The 21509-nt window shown below is 40.8% G+C and overlaps 1 protein-coding gene across 1 annotated transcript in view; it reads left to right on the top strand.

Annotated features, from left to right (window-relative positions):
* bckdhb (branched chain keto acid dehydrogenase E1 subunit beta) overlaps positions 1-20704 on the top strand; it is a 68551-nt gene extending 47847 nt beyond the window's left edge. Inside the window, exons 9-11 of the mRNA XM_063486134.1 lie at positions 4829-4915; positions 17870-18024; positions 20241-20704. Of these exons, the coding sequence (XP_063342204.1) occupies positions 4829-4915; positions 17870-18010 (228 nt within the window). The 3' untranslated portion in view covers positions 18011-18024; positions 20241-20704. The remainder of the gene's footprint in view (positions 1-4828; positions 4916-17869; positions 18025-20240) is intronic.
* Positions 20705-21509: the final 805 nt, after the last annotated feature.

The raw sequence follows: 21509 nt of genomic DNA on the forward strand, positions 1-21509 counted from the left end.
CATTTTGTGCTTTTTGGGATGGTACACTCCATGGTGTGGGATGTACCAAACCTTTCCATCACTACGCTCGAGGTCTTTGTCAGGAACCTTCGCGGCATAGCCCTTGGAGATCAGATCCTTCATGAAGGCACTATAGTCCTCGCAAAATGCGGGGTCTTTCAGAAGCCTCTTCTTCAAATTTAAGGCACGCTGTTCTGCTAGCACTCGGTTGTTGGGCATTCGAATCTCTTTGTTCTTAAGAGGTAGACCGATGCAGTAATGTCCGTTAACCAGTCTGGCAGAAAGTGTTACACTGTCCATGAATTGGAGATCTTCCCTAGACATCTCCAATTGCTCTTCCTGGTTGCATTCAGGAAAGTCATATCTGAGCTGCTGTTTCCACAGGTCATCCAGTTTGGCTACGGATATTCGATTTGATCTGATAGTTACTGTTCTGCTCCTTGCAGCTCTGCGATTGCCATCCCGCAGCGGTCCATTCACTGTCCAGCCAAGGCTTGTTTTTACTGCATAGGGTCCGTCGTCTATGCTGTGAATGACTTCCTCTGGCTCCATAGCCCTTGGTACATTAGTTCCGATTAGCAGACCTATTTCTGCATTGATGTAGGGTATTCGCACCTGCTTTAGATAAGGCCATTTGTCCACGTCTGCCTGCAGTGGAATGTTCCTTTTATCAGCTGGGATTGCCTTCTGAGAAAACACTTCCTGCAGCTCAATGAAGTTGCATTTTTCTAGGCTGCTAACCTCTAGGCCTGTGACAAGATGGCTGCTGACCGTTTTCTGTTGCCCCATGGTTGTCAACAGTATGTCCATTTTCTTTCCACTGAGATTGAGCTCATTCATTAGCTTTTCGGTACAAAACGTTGCAGTGCTGCCTGGGTCCAAGAAAGCATATGTGATAGCCGCCTTGTCGCCTTTCTTTGCCTTAACTTGGACTGGAACAATAGCAAGGATGCTATCTGCGCCTCCGGCCCCAGTACCAGAACATAGTGTATTAGCTGTCTCTACAAACCCACTGCTCACAGACTGCTTCTCATCATGTTCTGGTGACTCCTCCTTTGGTGCAGGCTTATCCTTGCTCCTGATGTGCAACACAGTTGGATGAGTCAGTGAACAGAGCTCACAGTTCAATTTCTCCTCACAAGACCTACTCATATGGCCCTGCTTTAAGCAGCTGAAGCAAAGTCCCTTCCCTCGAAGAAATTCTAGTTTCTCTTTGTGTAGAGATTTTCTCAGTCTCTTGCATTGTGCCATGGTATGATCACTGTGGCAAAACAAACATGGCTTGTTGAATGCAGAGGTAGGATTAGTGAGTCCCTTTTTGCCTCCCTTTGCCTCTGCATCAATGCTGCCTGAGTGGTTTACAGGTGTGGCTGTTGTTGTAAAAATGGTCTTGCCACTCTTCCTCCCTAAAGTGACATTTGGTGGAGACTTGGTTGGTGCCTTATTGCTGTCTTTTATATCTCCAAACACTGGGTGTAATGCTACCTTAGCCTGCGTGTTAATAAACTTGACAAGGTCCATAAACTTAGGCCGCCGAGCTTCTGTCTCCTCTATTTCAAAGGCAACACTCCTCCACCTTCCCCTGAGTTTGTACGGTAGCTTATTCACAATGGCACGCATGTTGGCAACATTATCCAACTCCTCCATGTACTCCATGTCTGACATTGCATTGCCACAACTGGTGAGGAATAGTGCCAATGCGCTGAGGGCTTCACCATCTTCTGTCTTTATTGGAGGCCAGCCTAGAGCCTTATTTATGTATGCCACAGAAATCCTGTATTCGTTGCCAAAGTGCTCTTTCAGAAGCCTTTTTGCTTCACAGTAGCCTTTTTCTGGATCCATATGCAGACAACTGCGTATTAGCTCCCTGGGCTGTCCAGAAGTGTATTGCTCCAAGAAGTAAAGACGATCCTTTCTGCTTTCTGTTTTACACTCTACTCCATGCTCAAAGGCTCTGATAAACAGTCTATATTCCAATGGATCCCCACTGAAGATGGAAATGTTCTGAGGAGGTAGAGTAGAAAGTCTTTGTTGCGTTGCAAGGACTTCTGCAATGTCATTCTGTCGTTGCATAACAGCTAACAACGTCTGTGAAGCTTCTACGCCCGCTGAGTGAGAAGAACTGTTGCCTGAAGAACAGTGGCTGTTCTTTCTGATAGCTGACTGATTTACCTGTGCAAAGTTAGCTGACTGAGGCTGGATGATGGGCATCCCGTTTTGCTCACCACCACAATCCTCAGTAGTCGCTCTGTGATGATCAGTCTGTACCACAGCTGGCTGCATCTGGATGGAAGATACCTTTTCATCTCTATGTGGCACATCTGATCCCTCAAACCTCTGCAAAATCTTAAGTTTAGCATCAGTTGCTGCTAAAGCAGTTCGCAATTCAAGCTCTTCCTTCTCAGCCTTAAGTTTAGCTTCTTGCTCCTCCAAAGCTCGCCGTTCCTTTAAAGCTGCTGCCTGTGCCAAGAGTGCAGCCTTCTCCAATTCCGCCTTCAAGCGAGCTGAAGATGCTGAAGATTGACCAGTGCTGCTTTTGGACATTCTAGACTTCCTAGATGCTGCTACTGATATGCTGTCAGTGGGCTGAACACTCTCATCAACCATTTTTGCTTCCTTTGTACGTTGATGGACTTCCTTTATCCAAGCATCCACACTGTCAACAAAGCTTCTCATTGCATCTGCTTTGGGCTCAAACCAATGCTGCTGATCATTATCCATGTCCTCCCTTGACACAGCTTGCTGAAATAGCCCCTTTACAGTTGTATTCAGTTCACAAAACTCTCCAAAGATGTGATTAAATTCTGTAGCCAACTTGGTTTTAACTATTTCCACATTGCCATCATCCTCCATTAACTGCAGCATCTCATTCTTTTTCTCTGTTAGCTGACCCAACTTAGCCTTTCTTGAGCCTATTTTCCTTTGTAATGCATCCTCCATCGCCTTAGCTGTAGGCTTCACCTGTCGCTTTTCCACTGTTGCTGAACCTTTATCATCTTCCATGATTCTCCGATTAGCTTGTTCCACTTAGCTGGGAGCTCAATACAGCTAACTGCACCAATAGCCTCAGGAAACACGCAAAGGGTAGCTGTTCACATGTAGTTAGCTAGTCGTTAGCGGGTCGTTCGCTGCTAATTAGCATAACACTGTGTTGCCAATATGTCACGTTTCACTCCCCAATCTCCTCCTTATCCACGAGTAACTGCACTTACTTTTTGTGCTGAAGGGCTGACTGGTGAATCCTCTCCTCGTATTTCATGTCCCTGTGTTGCAGTTAAATTTCCAATCCAAAGACTGCGGCCGCGAGGAGTCAGTTTTCTTACGAATATTACCGCGGAAGCACTAGCTGGTAGTCAGGCCGTACGCGTGTCCTTGTGCCGTTGAACATAATCCACAAAGTCCGCTTGTAGTTGAAAAACAAACAGGCAAACATTTATTTCCACAGTCTTGCAACACAATAATCCGTTTGTATGTTCATGTACACTGCAAACACGGTAAGAAAACTGTTTGACTCCACAGCCAGTTAGAGCCCTGCTACTCCACACTCTAGCTCGTGCACGCTCCCCCCGTGCACAGTTATCATTAAAGGAACAGTACGTAAAAATGAAATAAGGAAAGAAAATACAATTTAACTGTAAATATTACGCTAAACAAAATTAGAAAGTAGAAACTGAAATTACCCATTATCTTACACTTGTCCTTATCCAAAATAATTCAAATTATTAACAAATATACACTCCGTGCAATCTGAGTAAAGTAAGAGATGATTAGACCTTTATCTTATACAGTCCTGCTATAGATCATTTTGTATTTCTGGCAGTGCTCATCCTGTACCTCCTTGTAGAAAGGAGCAGATACCGCTCCTGCTGATGGGTTCAGGACCTTCCTCGGCCCTGTCCAGCTCTCCTAGAGTAACTGCCTGTCTCATGGAATCTCCTCCATGCTCTTGAGACTGTGTCTTAATTTCATTCACACCAAAGCAGCTGAAACTGAATAATAGCCCACAAGTTGAACTGACTTGATAATATACTATTATTAAAAATTGTTTTTATTTTTTTGATTATTCTATATTAGCCTCTTCTTGTAACGCCATGAAAGTTGCACATCTCAAAACAATGCTGGCAAAAATATGCTCAACACTGGTATCAGAGGTGTTTTTCTTAACTTTATTGATGGAAACAAACTGGTGAGGGTAAAAGAAAAGGCTTGCTGAAGTTGCAGAGAACAGACATAGCTTTGGTCTGGACAAGTGGCAAGTGGATAAGATTATAGTATAGTACTGGTTTTATGTTGTGGTAGATAACGGGTGGAGCAGAGGCATCCTTGTGCAGTAATGTCAGGTTTCAGAAAACCCAAATGCAAATGCCTGGGAGGCTGAGACCTCTAATGTCCATGATTGTCCCATTGGCCCTGTGTACCAGCCTAAATCAGCCCTCCAGCTCGTACCGTTGTGTCATATCCATTTTATAAATGCACTCACACACATGCACTGTGAGGGAAGGAAGCAGATATAGCTGACCACAGCAGGCTGCATGTGAACCGTTCTGACTCAGTAACGCCAGTCTCCCTGCCCACATACAGCTGAAGGAGTAGCACCTCCAGTAGTTAAGCTTTCACCTCTACACAGTGTCTCACACATCCAAAAATCACACAGTTATTACACTGCCCGAATGAGTTTAACTCTTCATTTAGTGTTGCAGATTTTCGATGGAACTTTATTTTGATTTTGGAAGTGTTCTCACTTCTTCTCTACTTATCTGCCATCTATAAGGCTTGTTCAAGTTTAGAGATGGCTCACTGATTTATTTATGTATTTTTTGTTTTTCAGTCGGTGGTCAAAACAGGACGCTTGCTTATCAGTCATGAGGCACCGGTAACAGGAGGCTTTGCTGCTGAAATCAGCTCTACAGTACAGGTGAGTGCAGGCCATGAGTGTATGCGTTCATGCATCTCATTGATTGTGTGTCCATGCTGATAGTGTGCTATAGTTGACTTTTATTTGACAATCTGTCTCCCAGGGGTAGATATAAAACTCCTAAAATCTTCTCACTGATTCCCCCAGAGCAGTGGTTTTGAAAACTGAGAGGCCTGCCTCCCAGCTGGGTTTACAGTAGAGCTGAGAAGAGGCACCGATTTTTGCACCATGAAGCAAAGATTATGAGTAAGGTCAAAGGAGAGGTGCTTGCCAGCTGATTTGGCTGCTAACCAGCACGCTCAGCAGCTGGAGCTGCAGCAGTGGCTTTGACACACAGCTCACAGAGGCAATCAATTAAGGCACTTTAGAAACCTCTAGTGCTTCACCACTGCAGTTTGCATCAGAAATGATATTCCTTCTATGAGTCAACAGGAACTCAGACAATGAGGAAATCATATTCTCTAGTCCGAGTGAAAGTCAATCTCCATAAAATAGCCTAGAATGGATAAAGAGACATTTCCTATGTCAAGGAGATTCACTGATAAATGTGGACTGCTAATAGTTGATTCTGTATTTCTAGAGGAACTATGCTGCCAGTCATTGTGCGGTAAAATATAATCATGGTTGGCTTGAATGTTGAATGTGCAGTTGTGTTGATGTGGTTTCCCGAAAAATGAGCATAGATAGAATGAGTTCAAAATCAATTTTGTCAGATGATGTGCATAAATATATCTTACAATTTATAGTGCCAATGTCAGTATGATTTTTTTTTAAACTTATAAACCACTATAACATACACCAGAAAAATTGTTCCACCAGCCTGGCTAGGAGAGATTCGTGAACTACACACCCAGGCATGGTTTCAAAACTGTTCAAGAACAGCTCAACGTAGTCAGAGGTACACTCTTGGCTCAATCTTCAAACTGATCAATCACACACTCTGTGTTTATACATCACTTTGTATTTGGTTATTAGTTATTAATCTCTGGCGCTCTTCCACAGTGTGTCTTTGTCCTGTCTTCCTCCCCTCACCTCAAGATTGTGCCATTGTATTAACACACCTGAATGTTCCAGACTACCAAAACTTTATAGAGGTGGTCACACTTTCTGATCTTCACTTAGTCAAATTAATTTGGTCAGCTATTTGCATTCGTAATTCTTATAAAACACTTTAAATGCTAACTAGTGTTATTGTTTGTCCTCTCTTCCTACCCAGCCATGTGCCACATGGCCGCCCCTCCCTGAGCCTAGTTCTGCCAGAGGTTTCTTCCTGTTAAAAGGGAGGTTTTCATTCCCACTGTCACCAAATGCTTGCTCATAGGGGAGTAGTTTGATTGTTGGGGTTTTCTCTCTAGTATTGTTGGGTCTTTACCTTATAATATAAAGCTACTGTTCTTGTAATTTGGTACTATATAAATAACTTTCAACTGATTTCAATGAAGCTTGATTCATATATCCACCCCTACTCCAAAAAAGTTCTAGACTCTTAAAGATATCCACAGGGATCCCATGTGGATCCTCCAGCTAACAGAGCTAACTGATTACTTAAAATTCCTGATAATGTGATTTCACAAAATAATAAAGCAAACTTCCAGCTCTGGCATATAGTCAGCTCATTTGGACTTTCTTCTGTCACTGTCACAAGTGATTCAGTTGCTTCAGTAACATTTAATGCATCTTTTAAAATCTAGCCTACAGCTAATTCACAGACTGAGCAGCATGATTATATTTCTTGCTGGCATCCACTTTAGTACTATATCAACTACAGTTCCCAAACTTGGAACATTATCAGCTCAGATAGCAGTAGAAAAGTAGGAGTAAGATGGGCAGAATCTATTAATATTAACTTTTTGTTTGACATTGTTTGGTTTTCCTTAAGTATATTGGAATTTCCCTTCTTGTTTGGAACCTGTGGGCATACAGGCCAAGACATCAAACTGTTCAATCAAATTTTAATAAACACTGTTCACTGAACATATAAATTAACCACTGATATGACATGATGGTATATACAACATGTTTAACCTATGCCCAGGTATGCCCAGACAGCTTCCAGCACAGCTGCTGTTCTAACTACTTGCACTGGTGCCCTTTGTGGGCTGTTTCCTGGAACATTATCACGCCTCCTATACAATAATAATGATTTTGGCACAAGTCTGTAAACAAAATAGACTAACACCCAGCAAAAAAACTGAGGAGCTGCACAGATAATACAATGCAACTCATCTAAGGGTTGTGAATCCAGCTGAGCTATCTGCTCATATTGGATTTCTGAAGTATTGCTTGCTGCTGGTAATGCAAAAGGTCTGCACACTGTAACCACAACATGCCAGAGACAGTCGATGCCAAATTCTGAGCTAAGTACGATGCATGACTAAATGAAAAGTCCTCCCTTTCCCTTCATCCTAATTGCATCTACTCTTGTGTTCTGGGGTAATTATCCTCAGTGTGTGGGGTGTTTTCTCTCTCAGAGACACTCACTGTAGCAGCGACTAGCACTCCCATCTAGATGAGCAATTAGTGTCTTAACAAATGACACATCTCCCCTTTTATGACCACCTCCTCAAAAGTCATCAACCTAATTGTATGCATGACACACTATGCATTACCTGGAGCAGTTTCTTTGTTAATTCTCGTGAGTTGGAGCTGTCAAATGAAGAAATCGATCCCATGCTCATTTACTGTCAATCAGATGTTGCCTTCTCCCCCTCCCCTGTTTGCTAGGGCTTAAATGGCCAGTGAGTCATCCACCTCATTTCCATGTTTTCACATTGTGTACAGATGATGTAAGCTGTTGGTGTATTCACTGATTGCATCGATCTGCAGTTTTCGCCTGGCCTCGGGAGATTTGGATGCTCTTGTCGGAAAAGAAATCTTTACAGTTGCTGATTGTTGTACTTCAACAGGATGCAGCTTGACCTACTGGCATCTGTTGCACTCTTAAAACCATGAATTATATCAAAGATATCCCTTCATCAGAGAGAACGTAATGGGCTCGTTGAAGATCTTCTAAAAGGCAGTCTCACTAAAAAAAAAAGTGCGATGGCTTTACAACAAGCCATTCCGCTTAAAAATAAATGAGCACAGCGCCATTGACACTTTGAAGACTGCAGCCAGTTACAAGCCCGTGGCGTGACAACATAATAAACGATCGGCGTTACCTAGCGCAGCGTGTCAAACTTTGCCTTGTGCCGGAGTGATCCAGATGTACTTGCCTGGCTACGTGACAGCACCTTTCTCAGCTCTGCTTGACAGTTTTGACCAAAAACATGCTTGTATGTTGCCTAAAAGGGCTGTGAGTCATGATTCGAGCTGAACTCATGTGTTCAGCAGATTTGTAAAGGAAAAGGTGACACACTTTCAGATTTAGCTTGGTCAGATAGAAGAATCAAACCTGCAATTATATCAGACTAGTCACTAGTTGTAGGGATGATGTGCCACGTTAAGCATGGTTCTTTTTTTCTTTTTTTTTTGCCAGAACATTGAGTTTGTTTTCCTTCCACTCGCTCACCACTGAGGTTTCCTCAGTTCTAATGTGTTTTTATTAGAAATATTTGTTCTTCGCACACAGTGTTAATCCGTCTTTGTTTGACGCAGCTTAAAAAGTCACAAAGCGATTGGTTTGTTGTAACTTTTGTTGCTCACTTGAATGCAGAGTAAATGCTGTCATGTGTGTTCCCTTTGAGTTGTAAAATAAAATGGCCATTTAAATGTGATTGTGCAGTCCCACTCAGCTTTGATGATAATAAGAATAATAAATAAAGCTTCTAAAAATACAGCTTTTAAGGAGATTGTGAGTCAGAGGTCCCCGTCAACAACAATAACATCCTGGAGAGTTTCTGAATATTGGAGACAGATTAGTGGTATTGTGGAAAATCGAGGTCCTAACATATACCACACTTCTTTGTTTACTTGTGTGGTCTCGCAACTGTGAAATCAAGTGAAGAAAAAGATAAGCTGGTTGTCAGTAAAGCTTGTATAGTCTGGACTTAGTTGCCTGGGAGCACTGTTTAAACTAAAGTCTGTTATTTTGAAGACAGCGTGGATTCAACTACTATCTACTTCAGACTTTTGGGCTCTTACAGAAAGATCCTTAGATGGAGTCAATCTTCTGTTTTGTGTTATGAACAGAAGAGTGTTTGGTAGGACTTGGCAAGTTTCCTTTATCAGGCTTTGGATCTCACCCCCATGATTTAATGATGTGTCATTTTGGCCCTTTTCTAAGTGTTTTACTGATGTCTGGATCGGACGCAGTAGGGCAGAAAGATGAGGCTCAGGACAATGCTTTTGTGGACCTCAGGGATGCACAGAGAGAAATGGTGAATCATCCTATAAAAGCGTTGCAGACATGACTAAAGTAGCTTCAGGTTCCAAAAAAGTACTTGCTTTGGCTGATCATTTGAAAATAATAAAATGCTGCATAATTGTGACCACACTGGACGACAATAGCTCTTGGCAGCTTCAAGCAATTAGACCGGAGCGTACTTAACATAACCTATGTAGGGTATCAAATATGGTAGTTTTCTAACTTATGCTTGGTGTTCTCCAGTTTCTGCTTCACTCTCTAACCACAAATGACATTGCACTGAATCATGTGGCACTGTCACGGAGGGGGTTTAACAGTTATTCACTGGCCCCTTTGATTCCCTGCTTATTGTTCCACTGGTAGTGGTTTCGATTATTCTTGTGTAATTAAACCTAACAGAATCAAACATCCAGCTTAGGATGTCCTGTTGAGCTGTGGTCCTCTGCTATGATACAATTCAAAAGCTGGCGTCTCCACTCTGGCCCACTTGTTGTTAGCCAAGGATGAAGGCCTTGCCATCTCCTGCCATAAATGCCTTCTAAATCAGAATCAGGTTCCTGGTTGCCAGTCAGACGCATCTGAATGAGAAGCAGCCCAAGGCCCTGGGCGCTGTTCTCCACAGTGGTAGGCCCCCCGCCTCCGACTTGTCGTTCTCCATCAGGGGATACACTAAACTGCCTTTAAAGTTCAATGTGTAAACAAGAAAGCTCCTTCAGAAGATTTGATTGGATACATGTACTGCACTGGCTAAGAAGGTCTCCTTCCGCTCATTATCATCACTTGCTTAACAGCAGGAAGCCCACACCAGGCCAGTAATGTAAGTTAATGGCTTACCTATATGAAATAAACCCAGAAGTCTAAAGCAATAGCAGCCGCAAGGATTCTCAGATAAAGAAGCTGACTGATGACGGATGAAATCTTTTTTTTTTTTTTCTTTTTAAAAAAAAATATATGTTATTTATAGTTGGCATTTGTCATGATCCAATCTATTTATTTTCTCTAGTGGCCTCACTGTATAGTTGTTCTTATTGTTAGAAGAACTGCAATTCCCACACATCATATTGTTCTCACACCCACTAAACTTTAGTAAGAGGCCTCCGTGTTTTTTCTTTACAGTGGATCCTTTTTGAGCTCAATGGTTTTTCCACAGGTCTAATATCAACAGTACAACCACAAAACAATGTCACATTCACAGCTCTGACACTCAAGCCTTTCTGTTGTATTTCTTAGTATTATTTCATTTCTTCTTTGCCGCACATCCGATAAGTAGTAACTTGCCTTATCCTTAACTCAGCATAACACGATGAACTATCTGTGCTTTACTTTGCAAACTTATTCAAAACATTAAATTTACTTTGCATAGCATCAGCTTACAATTACTATGTGAGTAAAGATCAGAACAGAGACGTTGCATACATGCTGTATCTCTCCTTCAATCTCATTATCATTGGGAGAGCTTTAAAAACACGTTTAGAAGTCATGAACTTAACACTAACTGAAATCTAGCTGGTTTGGCTTGGGACTTTCTTAACTGATATAGCATGTGATACTGGCTCTTTTCTACCCCTGTCTGACTGCAACCTCCAATCTGCGGGTGTTTCTGACAATCTAAATATCATCATTTTGATTCTAAGCCCCCGCTGTGTAGTATTTTTAAATCCTGCACCACTGTAGGACTCGAGCTTTTTTGCAACTGCCCTGTTGACATATTTTTATTCTGACATTTAAGTATATTACATATAATGATGCACCTCTCATAAGATAAACACAGATTTAAATGAAATCTGAGATGCATGGCCATCCCCCATCCAGCTGGGATGGCAGGCAGTCAAACTGCTGTACTTTTCTCCCACTTCAAGTAGATGTATTTAAAGGAGATTACAGCTCTGATCCAGACAAAAAGACCAAACTCCCTGGTACCGTCTGACTAGTTGTCTGTAGTCGGACAGAGAATAGATCTCAATGTTGTAATCTCAGTGGACAAGGGTCATCACATTGTTACTTCCACTAATACCCTGAGATGAAGAGAAAGCGTCATGTGGCGTGGTATTTTTTCCCCTCTTCAGTCTCCAACAGAAATTCATCATTTCATAAATACCTTGGACAAAAGCTCATTCACTGCATATCCTGCTGTCAAATGGATACTGTAAAAAAGCAGGGCTTTTCAGTCAAGGCTGCACAGGAGCAAAAAGACTGATCCAGACCCAACAAGATACAATCTTATTATGAGTGCCAGAGCTTTGCTCCAGTCTGTCTATTCAAGCACACTCCTGTTCAACGCTGAGATTTGACATTACAAAGTTTACAGGTTTTTTAGTAAATGAGTATGAGAGCTAACTTTTCCCAGAAAAGCCACAGTTACCTGCTAATAAAAGCCATTAATGGTGTTTAAATTCTATGTGCAAGGCTAAAGAACTGGTCTTTTAATTAATCTGCATCTCCAAAGTAACAGTCCAGATTCCAAGAAGTTGGTATATTTTGTAAAATGTAGATTAAAAATAGAACAAAAAATGAACCAATCACTGCAACTATTTATTTATTTATTTCAAAAAGTAGCAGCACAAAAAGAACATATCAGATGTCATCCTTGCAAAATTTTACACACCTTGTAAGCATTTTGGAACTGAGGAGACCAGCTGCTGAACTTTGAAAAGCCAATGTCTGCCCTTTTTTGTCTGATATACAATTTCAGCTGCTCAGCAATTCAAGATCTCTTTTGTTAACCAAATTTTTTAAATTGGTGAGAAGTCAGTGCCCGTTGACGGTCTTGGATTGCATTCAGAATGTGGATTGGCACTGTCCTGCTTAAATAAGACATTGTCTGTTTGACAGCACATGTTGCTCCAAAAGCTGTAGTCTGTCTTCAAGCTTCACAGATACGGACATTGCATTTCAACGTCATGTCAAGAAAATCTAGTCTTTAAATGGTTTACAAATCATCACTTTCTGTGTTAGCAGAGGTAAAACATGTCTGCCGTCTGCAGCAGTTGTACAGTAGCACCACTGTTCAGTGAAAGCTTCAGATTTTACAAGACGGTTCAGAACAAGTGTGTTTTTTTTCTTCTTTTTTTCCCTCCTACTTCTCACGTTCTCTTTTCAATCTCCTTCATAGACCCTAAGGCCATGGACATTTGTCAGCACATGAAAGTAGCGCGCTCAAGCAAACTTATAAAGAAATGGAAAAATATCTGCCGCAGCCTGTTGGAGCAAATCAGTCACAGGTTATTCTGGAGTTCACAAGAAAAGGAGGAAACAGAACAGTGAAGTGGAAAGGAAGGTTTGTTGAACTAGTTGTCTCCATTCAGTGTACATTCATTAAAGCTAATCACAGTTAATTAGCTGGGTGGAGCAGACTGCCAGTTGTAGAGCACTGTGTCCAGATGTTGGACAAATAATGGTGCCAGCAGCAGGGAAAGAAAATACTTTATGGTAAATCAGGTGGAGCTCCCTGTGGGGTTTAGGTTTTAATTTTTACTGGAACCAAAATGAGAGGCCACAATGACCACTAAACAGGTCTTCATTTGCCGATCCAGTCTTCTGATTTTAGGTCTCAGAATAAATGGTCCTTTCTAAACCTATTTCCATGCAAATAGTGATGTTAGAACAAATTTCCAGTAGTTGCATAACTTGTTTGAAGTACAAAAAATAAGCTCATATACACTTAGTACCACATTTGCAGTCTGTTGGTTTAAAATTTGAAGCCCCAGTTCAAATGGTGAATTAATAACGTGATAGTCCCCATTCTTTACATTGACCAGGACTGCATGACCCTGCAGTTAAATGAGACTTCTCTGTTGTGATGTACCGCTTCTCTAAATGGAAATAGTTTTAGTAGCTTTGAGAAAGCTTCATGAGCACTTTAGTGGTTTTTTTGAGGTTTCTAAAAAGTGTGGCAAAGTTGCAGAGCACAGTAATGCAGAGCAGCAGTTGGCCTTCACTTGCAGCTCTTGTCTTGTCAAATTAGGAGTAGGAAGAGGAGGAGGAGGGAGAAATACATAAACTAACACAACCACATGCTTTTTGAAATGTAAACAAACAGAAAAGTGTTTGAAGCTCTGGAATGAGGGCCGTTGAATATGACGGGAAAATTAGTTTGTTGGTGTAAATATCATATGATTGGATATTTCTAAGTATTTCATGGTTTATGTGAATCCAGACCATTTGAATAATGTGAAACAGAAATCATCCATCACCACCACAGTCACACTGCTTTTCTGTATTTTCATTAAGAAATGATGAGAGTACACTCCTCTTTTTTTTAACTCTTTCAGGTTTGCTGAAACTTTTTTTATTTACATACATACATATATATACATATATTTTTATATACAATTTTTTTTAAATAAATATTAATTTGCCTATATGAGTTTTACTTTGTATCATATCTGCCACATCCAGTTAAAAAAAATATGGCTCAAAAAAGCATTGTGCAATTTAATGGTAATGTGGAAGTGTCAAACTCACAAAAACATATACAAATACACTATATTTTCAAAAGGGTTCACTCGTCTGCCTTCACATTCATACAGTGGTTTGAAAAAGTATTCGGCCCCCTTGAACTTTTACACATTTTGTCACATTACAGCCACAAACATGAATCAATTTTATTGGACTTCCACGTGAAAGACCAATACAAAGTGGTGTACACGTGAGAAGTGGAACGAAAATCATACATGATTCCAAACATTTTTTACAAATAAATAACTGCAAAGTGGGGTGTGCGTAATTATTCAGCCCCCTGAGTCAATACTTTGTAGAACCACCTTTTGCTGCAGTTACAGCTGCCAGTCTTTTAGGGCAGCGGTCCCCAACCCCCGGGCCTCGGACCGGTACCGGTCCGTGAGTCGTTTGGTACCGGGCCGCGAGAGTTGAGGCTCAGGTGTGAAATGTATGGTTTTCAGGATTTTTATTGGTTTTTAGCGTTATTTTGTTATCGTTTTTATCGTTAACTTGGTTTTCCTGGGTCTTTTCACGTGTGTTATGAATAAATCTTCTTTTTTTCGGTACCGGTACTAGTTTTAGTTTGTTGTATTTATCCGCAACACCTTAAAGGCCGGTCCGTGAAAATATTGTCGGGCATAAACGGGTCCGTGGCGCAAAAAAGGTTGGGGACCGCTGTTTTAGGGTATGTCTCTACCAGCTTTGCACATCTAGCGACTGAAATTCTTGCCCATTCTTCTTTGCAAAACAGCTCCAGCTCAGTCAGATTAGATGGACAGCGTTTGTGAACAGCAGTTTTCAGATCTTGCCACAGATTCTCGATTGGATTTAGATCTGGACTTTGACTGGGCCATTCTAACACATGGATATGTTTTGTTTTAAACCATTCCATTGTTGCCCTGGCTTTATGTTTAGGGTCGTTGTCCTGCTGGAAGGTGAACCTGCGCCCTAGTCTCAAGTCTTTTGCAGACTCCAAGAGGTTTTCTTCCAAGATTGCCCTGTATTTGGCTCCATCCATCTTCCCATCAACTCTGACCAGCTTCCCTGTCCCTGCTGAAGAGAAGCACCCCCAGAGCAGGATGCTGCCACCACCATATTTGACAGTGGGGATGGTGTGTTCAGAGTGATGTGGAGTGTTAGTTTTCCGCCACACATAGCGTTTTGCATTTTGGCCAAAAAGTTCCATTTTGGTCTCATCTGACCAGAGCACCTTCTTCCACATGTTTGCTGTGTCCCCCACATGGCTTGTGGCAAACTGCAAACGGGACTTCTTATGGTTTTCTGTTAACAATGGCTTTCTTCTTGCCACTCTTCCATAAAGGCCTACTTTGTGCAGTGCATGACTAATAGTTGTCCTATGGACAGATTCCCCCACCTGAGCTGTAGATCTCTGCAGCTCGTCCAGAGTCACCATGGGCCTCTTGGCAGCATTTCTGATCAGCGCTCTCCTTGTTCGGCCTGTGAGTTTAGGTGGACGGCCTTGTCTTGGTGGGTTTACAGTTGTGCCATACTCCGTCCGTTTCTGAATGATCGCTTGAACAGTGCTCCGTGGGATGTTCAAGGCTTGGGAAATCTTTTTGTAGCCTAAGCCTGCTTTAAAATTCTCAATAACTTTATCCCTGACCTGTCTGGTGTGTTCCTCTGACTTCATGGTGTTGTTGCTTCCAATATTCTCTTAGATAACCTCTGAGGCCGTCACAGAGCAGCTGTATTTGTACTGACATTAGATTACACACAGGTGCACTCCATTTAGTCATTAGCACTCATCAGGCAATGTCTATGGGCAACTGACTGCACTCAGACCAAAGGGGGCTGAATAATTACGCACACTCCACTTTGCAGTTATTTATTTGTAAAAAATGTTTGGAATCATGTATGATTTTCGTTCCACTTCTCACGTGTACACCACTTTGTATTGGTCTTTCACGTGGAATTCCAATAAAATTGATTCATGTTTGTGGCTGTAATGTGACAAAATGTGGAAAAGTTCAAGGGGGCCGAATACTTTTTCAAGCCACTGTATGAACTTGACATCCCATTCCATTTTGATATCAGCCCACCCTATGCAGCTTTAATAGCTTACACTCTTTTGAGAAGGCCTTCCACAAGGTTTAGGAGTACCAGTCCAGACTTGTTCATTGGATTGCCTAATGGAGAAGCTTGATACATGTCCACTGCTCTAGAGTTCAGTGGCGCCGTGCTTTACACCACTGCGTCCAACTCTTGGTGATGTAAGGCCTGCAGCTGCTCAGCCATGAAAACCCATTCCATGATGCTTTTTATGCATTGTTCTTGGGCTTATCTGCAAACCACATGAAGGTTTGGAGGTCTGTAGCGATTGACTCTGCAGCGAGATGGTGATTGATGTTTCAGCATCCACTGACCTCACTTTGTGATTTTACGTGGCTGAGTTGCTGTCTTTCCCAATCGCTTCTACTTTGTTACAATACCACTAACAGCTGACTGTAATATTTAGTAGTGAGGAAATTTCATGACTTTATTGCACAGGTGGCATCCTATCATGGTACCGCGCTGATCCACAAATCCTTGTAGATGCAGTTGGGATGCGGGATGGGTGCTTAACTTCATGAACATGTGGCCACGGAAGTGATTGGAACACCTGAATTCACTGATTTAGATGGGCGAATGATACTTTTGACAATACAGTGGCAATATATACTAGTCATTAAGGGGACTTTTGATACCCCTGGTATCAAAGTCCAATTTGATGGTCGCACACGTGGATTGGAAACCTCCCCTGTACTAACATCAGCTCCACACACAGCAGCAATCTTCTGCTGCTGGAGTCGTCTTTCTTTTGTCTTAGTTTCTCTTGTTGCGTTGCACTTTTACAGGCTGTAAAATCACTGAAGCATAAAAGATCTCCTCATCAAGTCTGACATTCCTCTAGACTCTGCCAGATGTTGCATAAGAAATGAAAAACATAGTGTGAAACATTCAAGTCCTGCCTTGCTGACTGTCAGAGTGCTCCATGGCAGCCAGTTGGTGGGTTCGTAATGCAGAATTACATGCATTGCTAGGTTACTGATGCTGTTGGTGACATAAGACAAAAAGCAAAGACAACGGCATTCATTCGGTATCAGACTGTAACTTCAGATAATGTTTTGTTGTTGTTTTTTTGTTTTTTTTCTTTGAGTTGTTCGCAGCTCAGTTTAATCTGAAAGGTTAATCAGAAAGAGTGCACTTCAGGTCTGTTTCTGCAAATCTGCGCACAGGCTTCCTAGTGTGTTCGTGTAACTCATCAGGGGGTTTGTCCCATTCAGAGTGTTTTGGCCAGCTTCATTCTGCTTTGTCTCCACAGGAAGAGGTCAAAAGCCACTATGGAGACACGAGTCATGGCTTGTTTTGTACTCTGTCCAAATTGTCCCAGTAATACTTTGCTCTGAGCAGTTTGAATGAGCCACGTTAGATCATATTATACATATTAATCAAAGTAAAGTTTGTTTAACTCTCAAATACCATTTTGCTGTTGCCCTAAATTTATCTTTATTACCACATGTAGTTTGTTTCTCTGCTGTCAGTAGTTCTGTGAATATAAATTTGAAGGTGAAAACAAATCGCCAAGGTCAAAATGCTGAGTTGAGGAAGTACCAGTGATGATGATCTTGCTTTGGTGGAAAAGTCTGAAAGAGATCCATGCCCTCTCAACTGTCAAAAACCCCTTCAAATCAAACACACGCTGTCCATTTCCAACTTTCAGAAATAGTGTTTCTGTCAAATAAAATCATTTTTATTTTACCCACATCTGTTTTATCTGTACTACATGATCAGGAGCACACAATTCATAGCAAAAGTTTTGACTGTGGGTCTGCAAAGAAGATTTGGCGATGTTTTGGTCATTTATCTATACAGCTCATTAAGAAAAGCTGGGATCTTTGCCTTACTGAACATTTTCATTTACGCCATTTAATCTCTTTATATTTGAATCAATAACAGGTTGGCCTCAGTCACATTGCACGTCATTTATAAGACTACTGGATTATCGTGGCTTTAAGGTTTCTGCTGGCCTAACCTTTGTCAGTCCATAAGTTGACTCAGTGTATGTGTGACACGCAGGAGTAAGACTGTTTTCCATAGTTGTTGCAGTCTGAACATGTTAGTGTTCCTGTCTGAATGAATGATGAATTGCAATAAGAATAATAATAATACTAATAATAACGATGGTGGCATTTGTTCTAATCATGCAGGAGGAGTGCTTTCTTAACCTGGAGGCTCCAATCAGTAGGGTCTGCGGTTACGACACCCCCTTCCCGCACATCTTTGAGCCCTTCTACATCCCAGACAAGTGGAAGTGCTTTGAAGCAATCAAGAAGATGATCAACTACTGAAGCACCCCCATCAGGTAGGAGAGATCTGACAGCTTCTTTTTGAAGCAAATTTATGATGGGACATTATGTAATTTTCTAACTCTTATTCTATATTAAAGCCTGCCAACAGCTACCCTGTAATATGTATTATTTATATCAGTAATGCAAACATGAGAAGGTGACTTAACTACGACCTGCCTTCAGGAGCAAGAAGCATCATTATAGGAAATCTGATTGCCTCTTCTCTTAAACACTCAGATTGTGTTTCATACAAGCCGTCACTGCACATGTAGAGGATTTTTATCAAGACTTACAAATGTTGTTGCCATGCAAAACTGCATTTTATTTATCTGTTGGTAGTTGCCACTGTTGGATATATTGTGCATTTGAACGGTTATGTGCAAATTTTGGTAATTACAAACATTACAGGTTGCTAGTTGTAACTACAATGACGAACACGGTCTTAGTTTCTGGGAGTCATACAACATACAGTATTGTTTTTAAACCAACACCAAATTCTTCAACAAACCAATTAAAGGATTTATTTAAGAGGGAACAATTTAACAGTGTTTTATAAGTAAGAAAAAAAATGAAGGCATCTGGTTTTCATGTAACTGTGTAATACAGCGCTCCAACTATTAAATATTGTTCGCCCATAAAGTTAATGGAGTTGAGATGAGAAAAATAAAGTTTGACCTCTTGCGTGGGTAAGCTTCAGTAGAGCTAGAGTGTTCATGGTCCATCTTTGTTGTATCTGTTTTTAGAGCTTAGCTGAGCGTGAGTGATCGTATCTAGTCCTACTTTGTTACTGTGTATCTAATATTGTCTAGTAACATTTAACAGGTTCTCCAAATGTTCTGCATGGTACAGAATACAGATGTTTGAAGTCATCTTATGTGAGGTATTGGGATGATGACATCAGCTTATTACTTCCAGTGAAGACAGGGTTTTTCCTGGCTCATGCTGGGCTGTTAGGGGGTAATTGCACACGTGTCTGCATACAGTAAGGACGATCATTCTCTATAGCTTAGTTTGTGAGAAATACGTTTCTTTTACTTTTTCTTTTTTCAACCATTTCTTAACAGAAATCATCCTTTAGTAAAAAAAACAAAATATTTAAAAATAAATCGTTTTTTAATGATACGTGTGATTTTCTTGTGACTTTGTATTTTTTGGAGGGTTTTGTAAGATTCAGTATGGGTGGTATGGTAGTGTAGTACTTCTGAGCACAGTTTTCTCACCCGCCCCTGAATTTAATAAGCAATTAAGAAAAATACAGGAGATCCAGTATGTAACTGGGGGGGGTGGTGGGTTAAGAGTACTTGCTGTCAAATACAGTCAGCCTCATTTTACTTTTATTTCTTGCAAAGTTTCATATCCATAAATGTAAGTTTTACCATGTTAAACTTCATTTTATTGCTTTCAAAAAAGGAAGTGGCACTAATGATCAGGCACATATTTTCCTGTATTTTTGTTGTTACCAATAATGTGATTACCAATAATGTGATTACCAATATCTCTAATTGTAACATTTACTGTTCCATTTACTGTGCTCCCACATAAATATTACATTTGACAATCTGTAAACTTTGTAACCCTGAATGGAAGCAAATACCAAAACTGTTTATGTACAAATTTCCCAGTAAAAATTTAGTAAATGCTATAGTAACACCTGTCTGGATTTGCTAATCTAGCAGTGCAAACTGTAAATTAATCAAAATAAATTGCCATAGATTTGTCATTGTAGTTGAGGACGTGCATGTGGTCACTCTGCATACAGTGTATGTACCTGATGTGAAGCTGGAGAGTTCTGAAAATGCCATAGCATTTATTATGTGTGCTTAAATACCTACCACCTTGTAATCAGACCACCCAAGGCTCATTTTAATGCCAAGCGTTAACAGGACATACATAACAGGGGTATGCCCTTGGATTTGTGGAACTTCATCCTGGGAATCTAATACTAACAGTTTGATTCTGGTCCTTTGATTGTTTCCAGAAATGTTGAATAATGTATTGAGAGCTCTTTTGCAATTCCTTTTTAATTATTACTGTCACCTTGAGTTATAGCCTTTTAAATGTTGGCCTGTAAGTCTGAAGGAGGCATTTATTACATCTCTAATTGCATCCAACACATGTCACCTCTCATCCTCACTCTTCACTATCTCCATCCAGATCTGTTTTCCTCCTCATCTGCCATCTACAGCACACCGCCAAGTTCTTCACTTATTGAATCTTTCTCCTTTTCCAGAGCCAACTCCTGGTAGCCCTGAACTTGATCGCCTCTCCTTCTTCCTCTTCTTTCATCCAGACAGTGGAGAGCAGCCAGGAAAAGACACTTTGTTGACCATCCAATCAGAAAGCAGTAACCAGATGGGTTCCATGTTGTTCTGTGTCCTCAAACTAAAAGACTGTTACCATATCTCTGAATTAGAGAGCCTTGTTCTTCTGCAAGACAAAAGTGACTTCATTTGCTCGATGAACCTCCATGTAAAACTGATGTGATTTAGTTATCTCTTAGGTTAAAGTTGGATACTGTGGGGTAAAGTGTATTTGGTTTCATTTGTGACTGTCTGCCTCTCTGTGCTGTTGCTTTTAATTTGAATGTGTCCAACTGTGCTCTAATCTTCATTTAGTTTGACATGAACTGAACCTTGTTGTACTAATAAAGGTGGATCTGTGGATTTTAAGGAAAATAAAAGATGCTGAATTGGTGAAAGCATTTGGTTTTGGTGTTTTGGATTTGTAGGGATTTACTTTGTCATGTTGGAAACAGAAAACAATTTCTGCTCAAGAGGTCTGGTAAAATATTTTACAGCTATATTTTACTGCTCATTCAATATATTTTGTTGTATTTATTGCACCACTTTTGATTTTTCAGCCATCTGCTCATCTTGTTCAGCCTGCAAGGAGTCTAAAGAGGAGCTGATGGGTTTTCTGTTATCGCAGCTTTGATGTAAAATTGTGAAACAACGGAAAAAGTTGTAGAATTTTATCACATGCCATTACTGGGATGTTTTAAGGCTTTTCCATCTTATCAGCGCTTCCATAAGGAAATCAGTTTTCTTGTTAAACCTCTTGTCCATGTTTGCCATTTTAGATTTCAGCATGGAATCAATCATGATCGCGGTTGGGAGCCTTTGCCCATTTACTGCATTTTCTGAAAATCTTGAGTTATGGTAAACCATAACTCAATGGACAATAAAAACAGTAGTTGAAAACCTGCCCTCAATTCCATTAATAAACACTGACAAGAAGCAATCGTGCCCTTAACCAGTGCTTAATGCGCCACATATATGTGATGATCATTTAAGTATCTGGGTATGACTGTAAAGTTTTGGTCAGGCAATCATTAGGTCAAAAAAACAAATCGTTCAAAAGTGCTCGGCAAATATCTTTGTATGTCCGTTAGACACTTCAAACCCTGTATACATGTGGAAATGGGTGCAGTTTCTCTTTAGGATTATACAGTAGACTGTAAATCATTCAGTACTGTGCAAAAGGCATCCCTCCTGTCTTG

Source organism: Pelmatolapia mariae, linkage group LG10_11, assembly GCF_036321145.2.
Source record: "Pelmatolapia mariae isolate MD_Pm_ZW linkage group LG10_11, Pm_UMD_F_2, whole genome shotgun sequence".
NCBI classification, from domain to species: domain Eukaryota; kingdom Metazoa; phylum Chordata; class Actinopteri; order Cichliformes; family Cichlidae; genus Pelmatolapia; species Pelmatolapia mariae.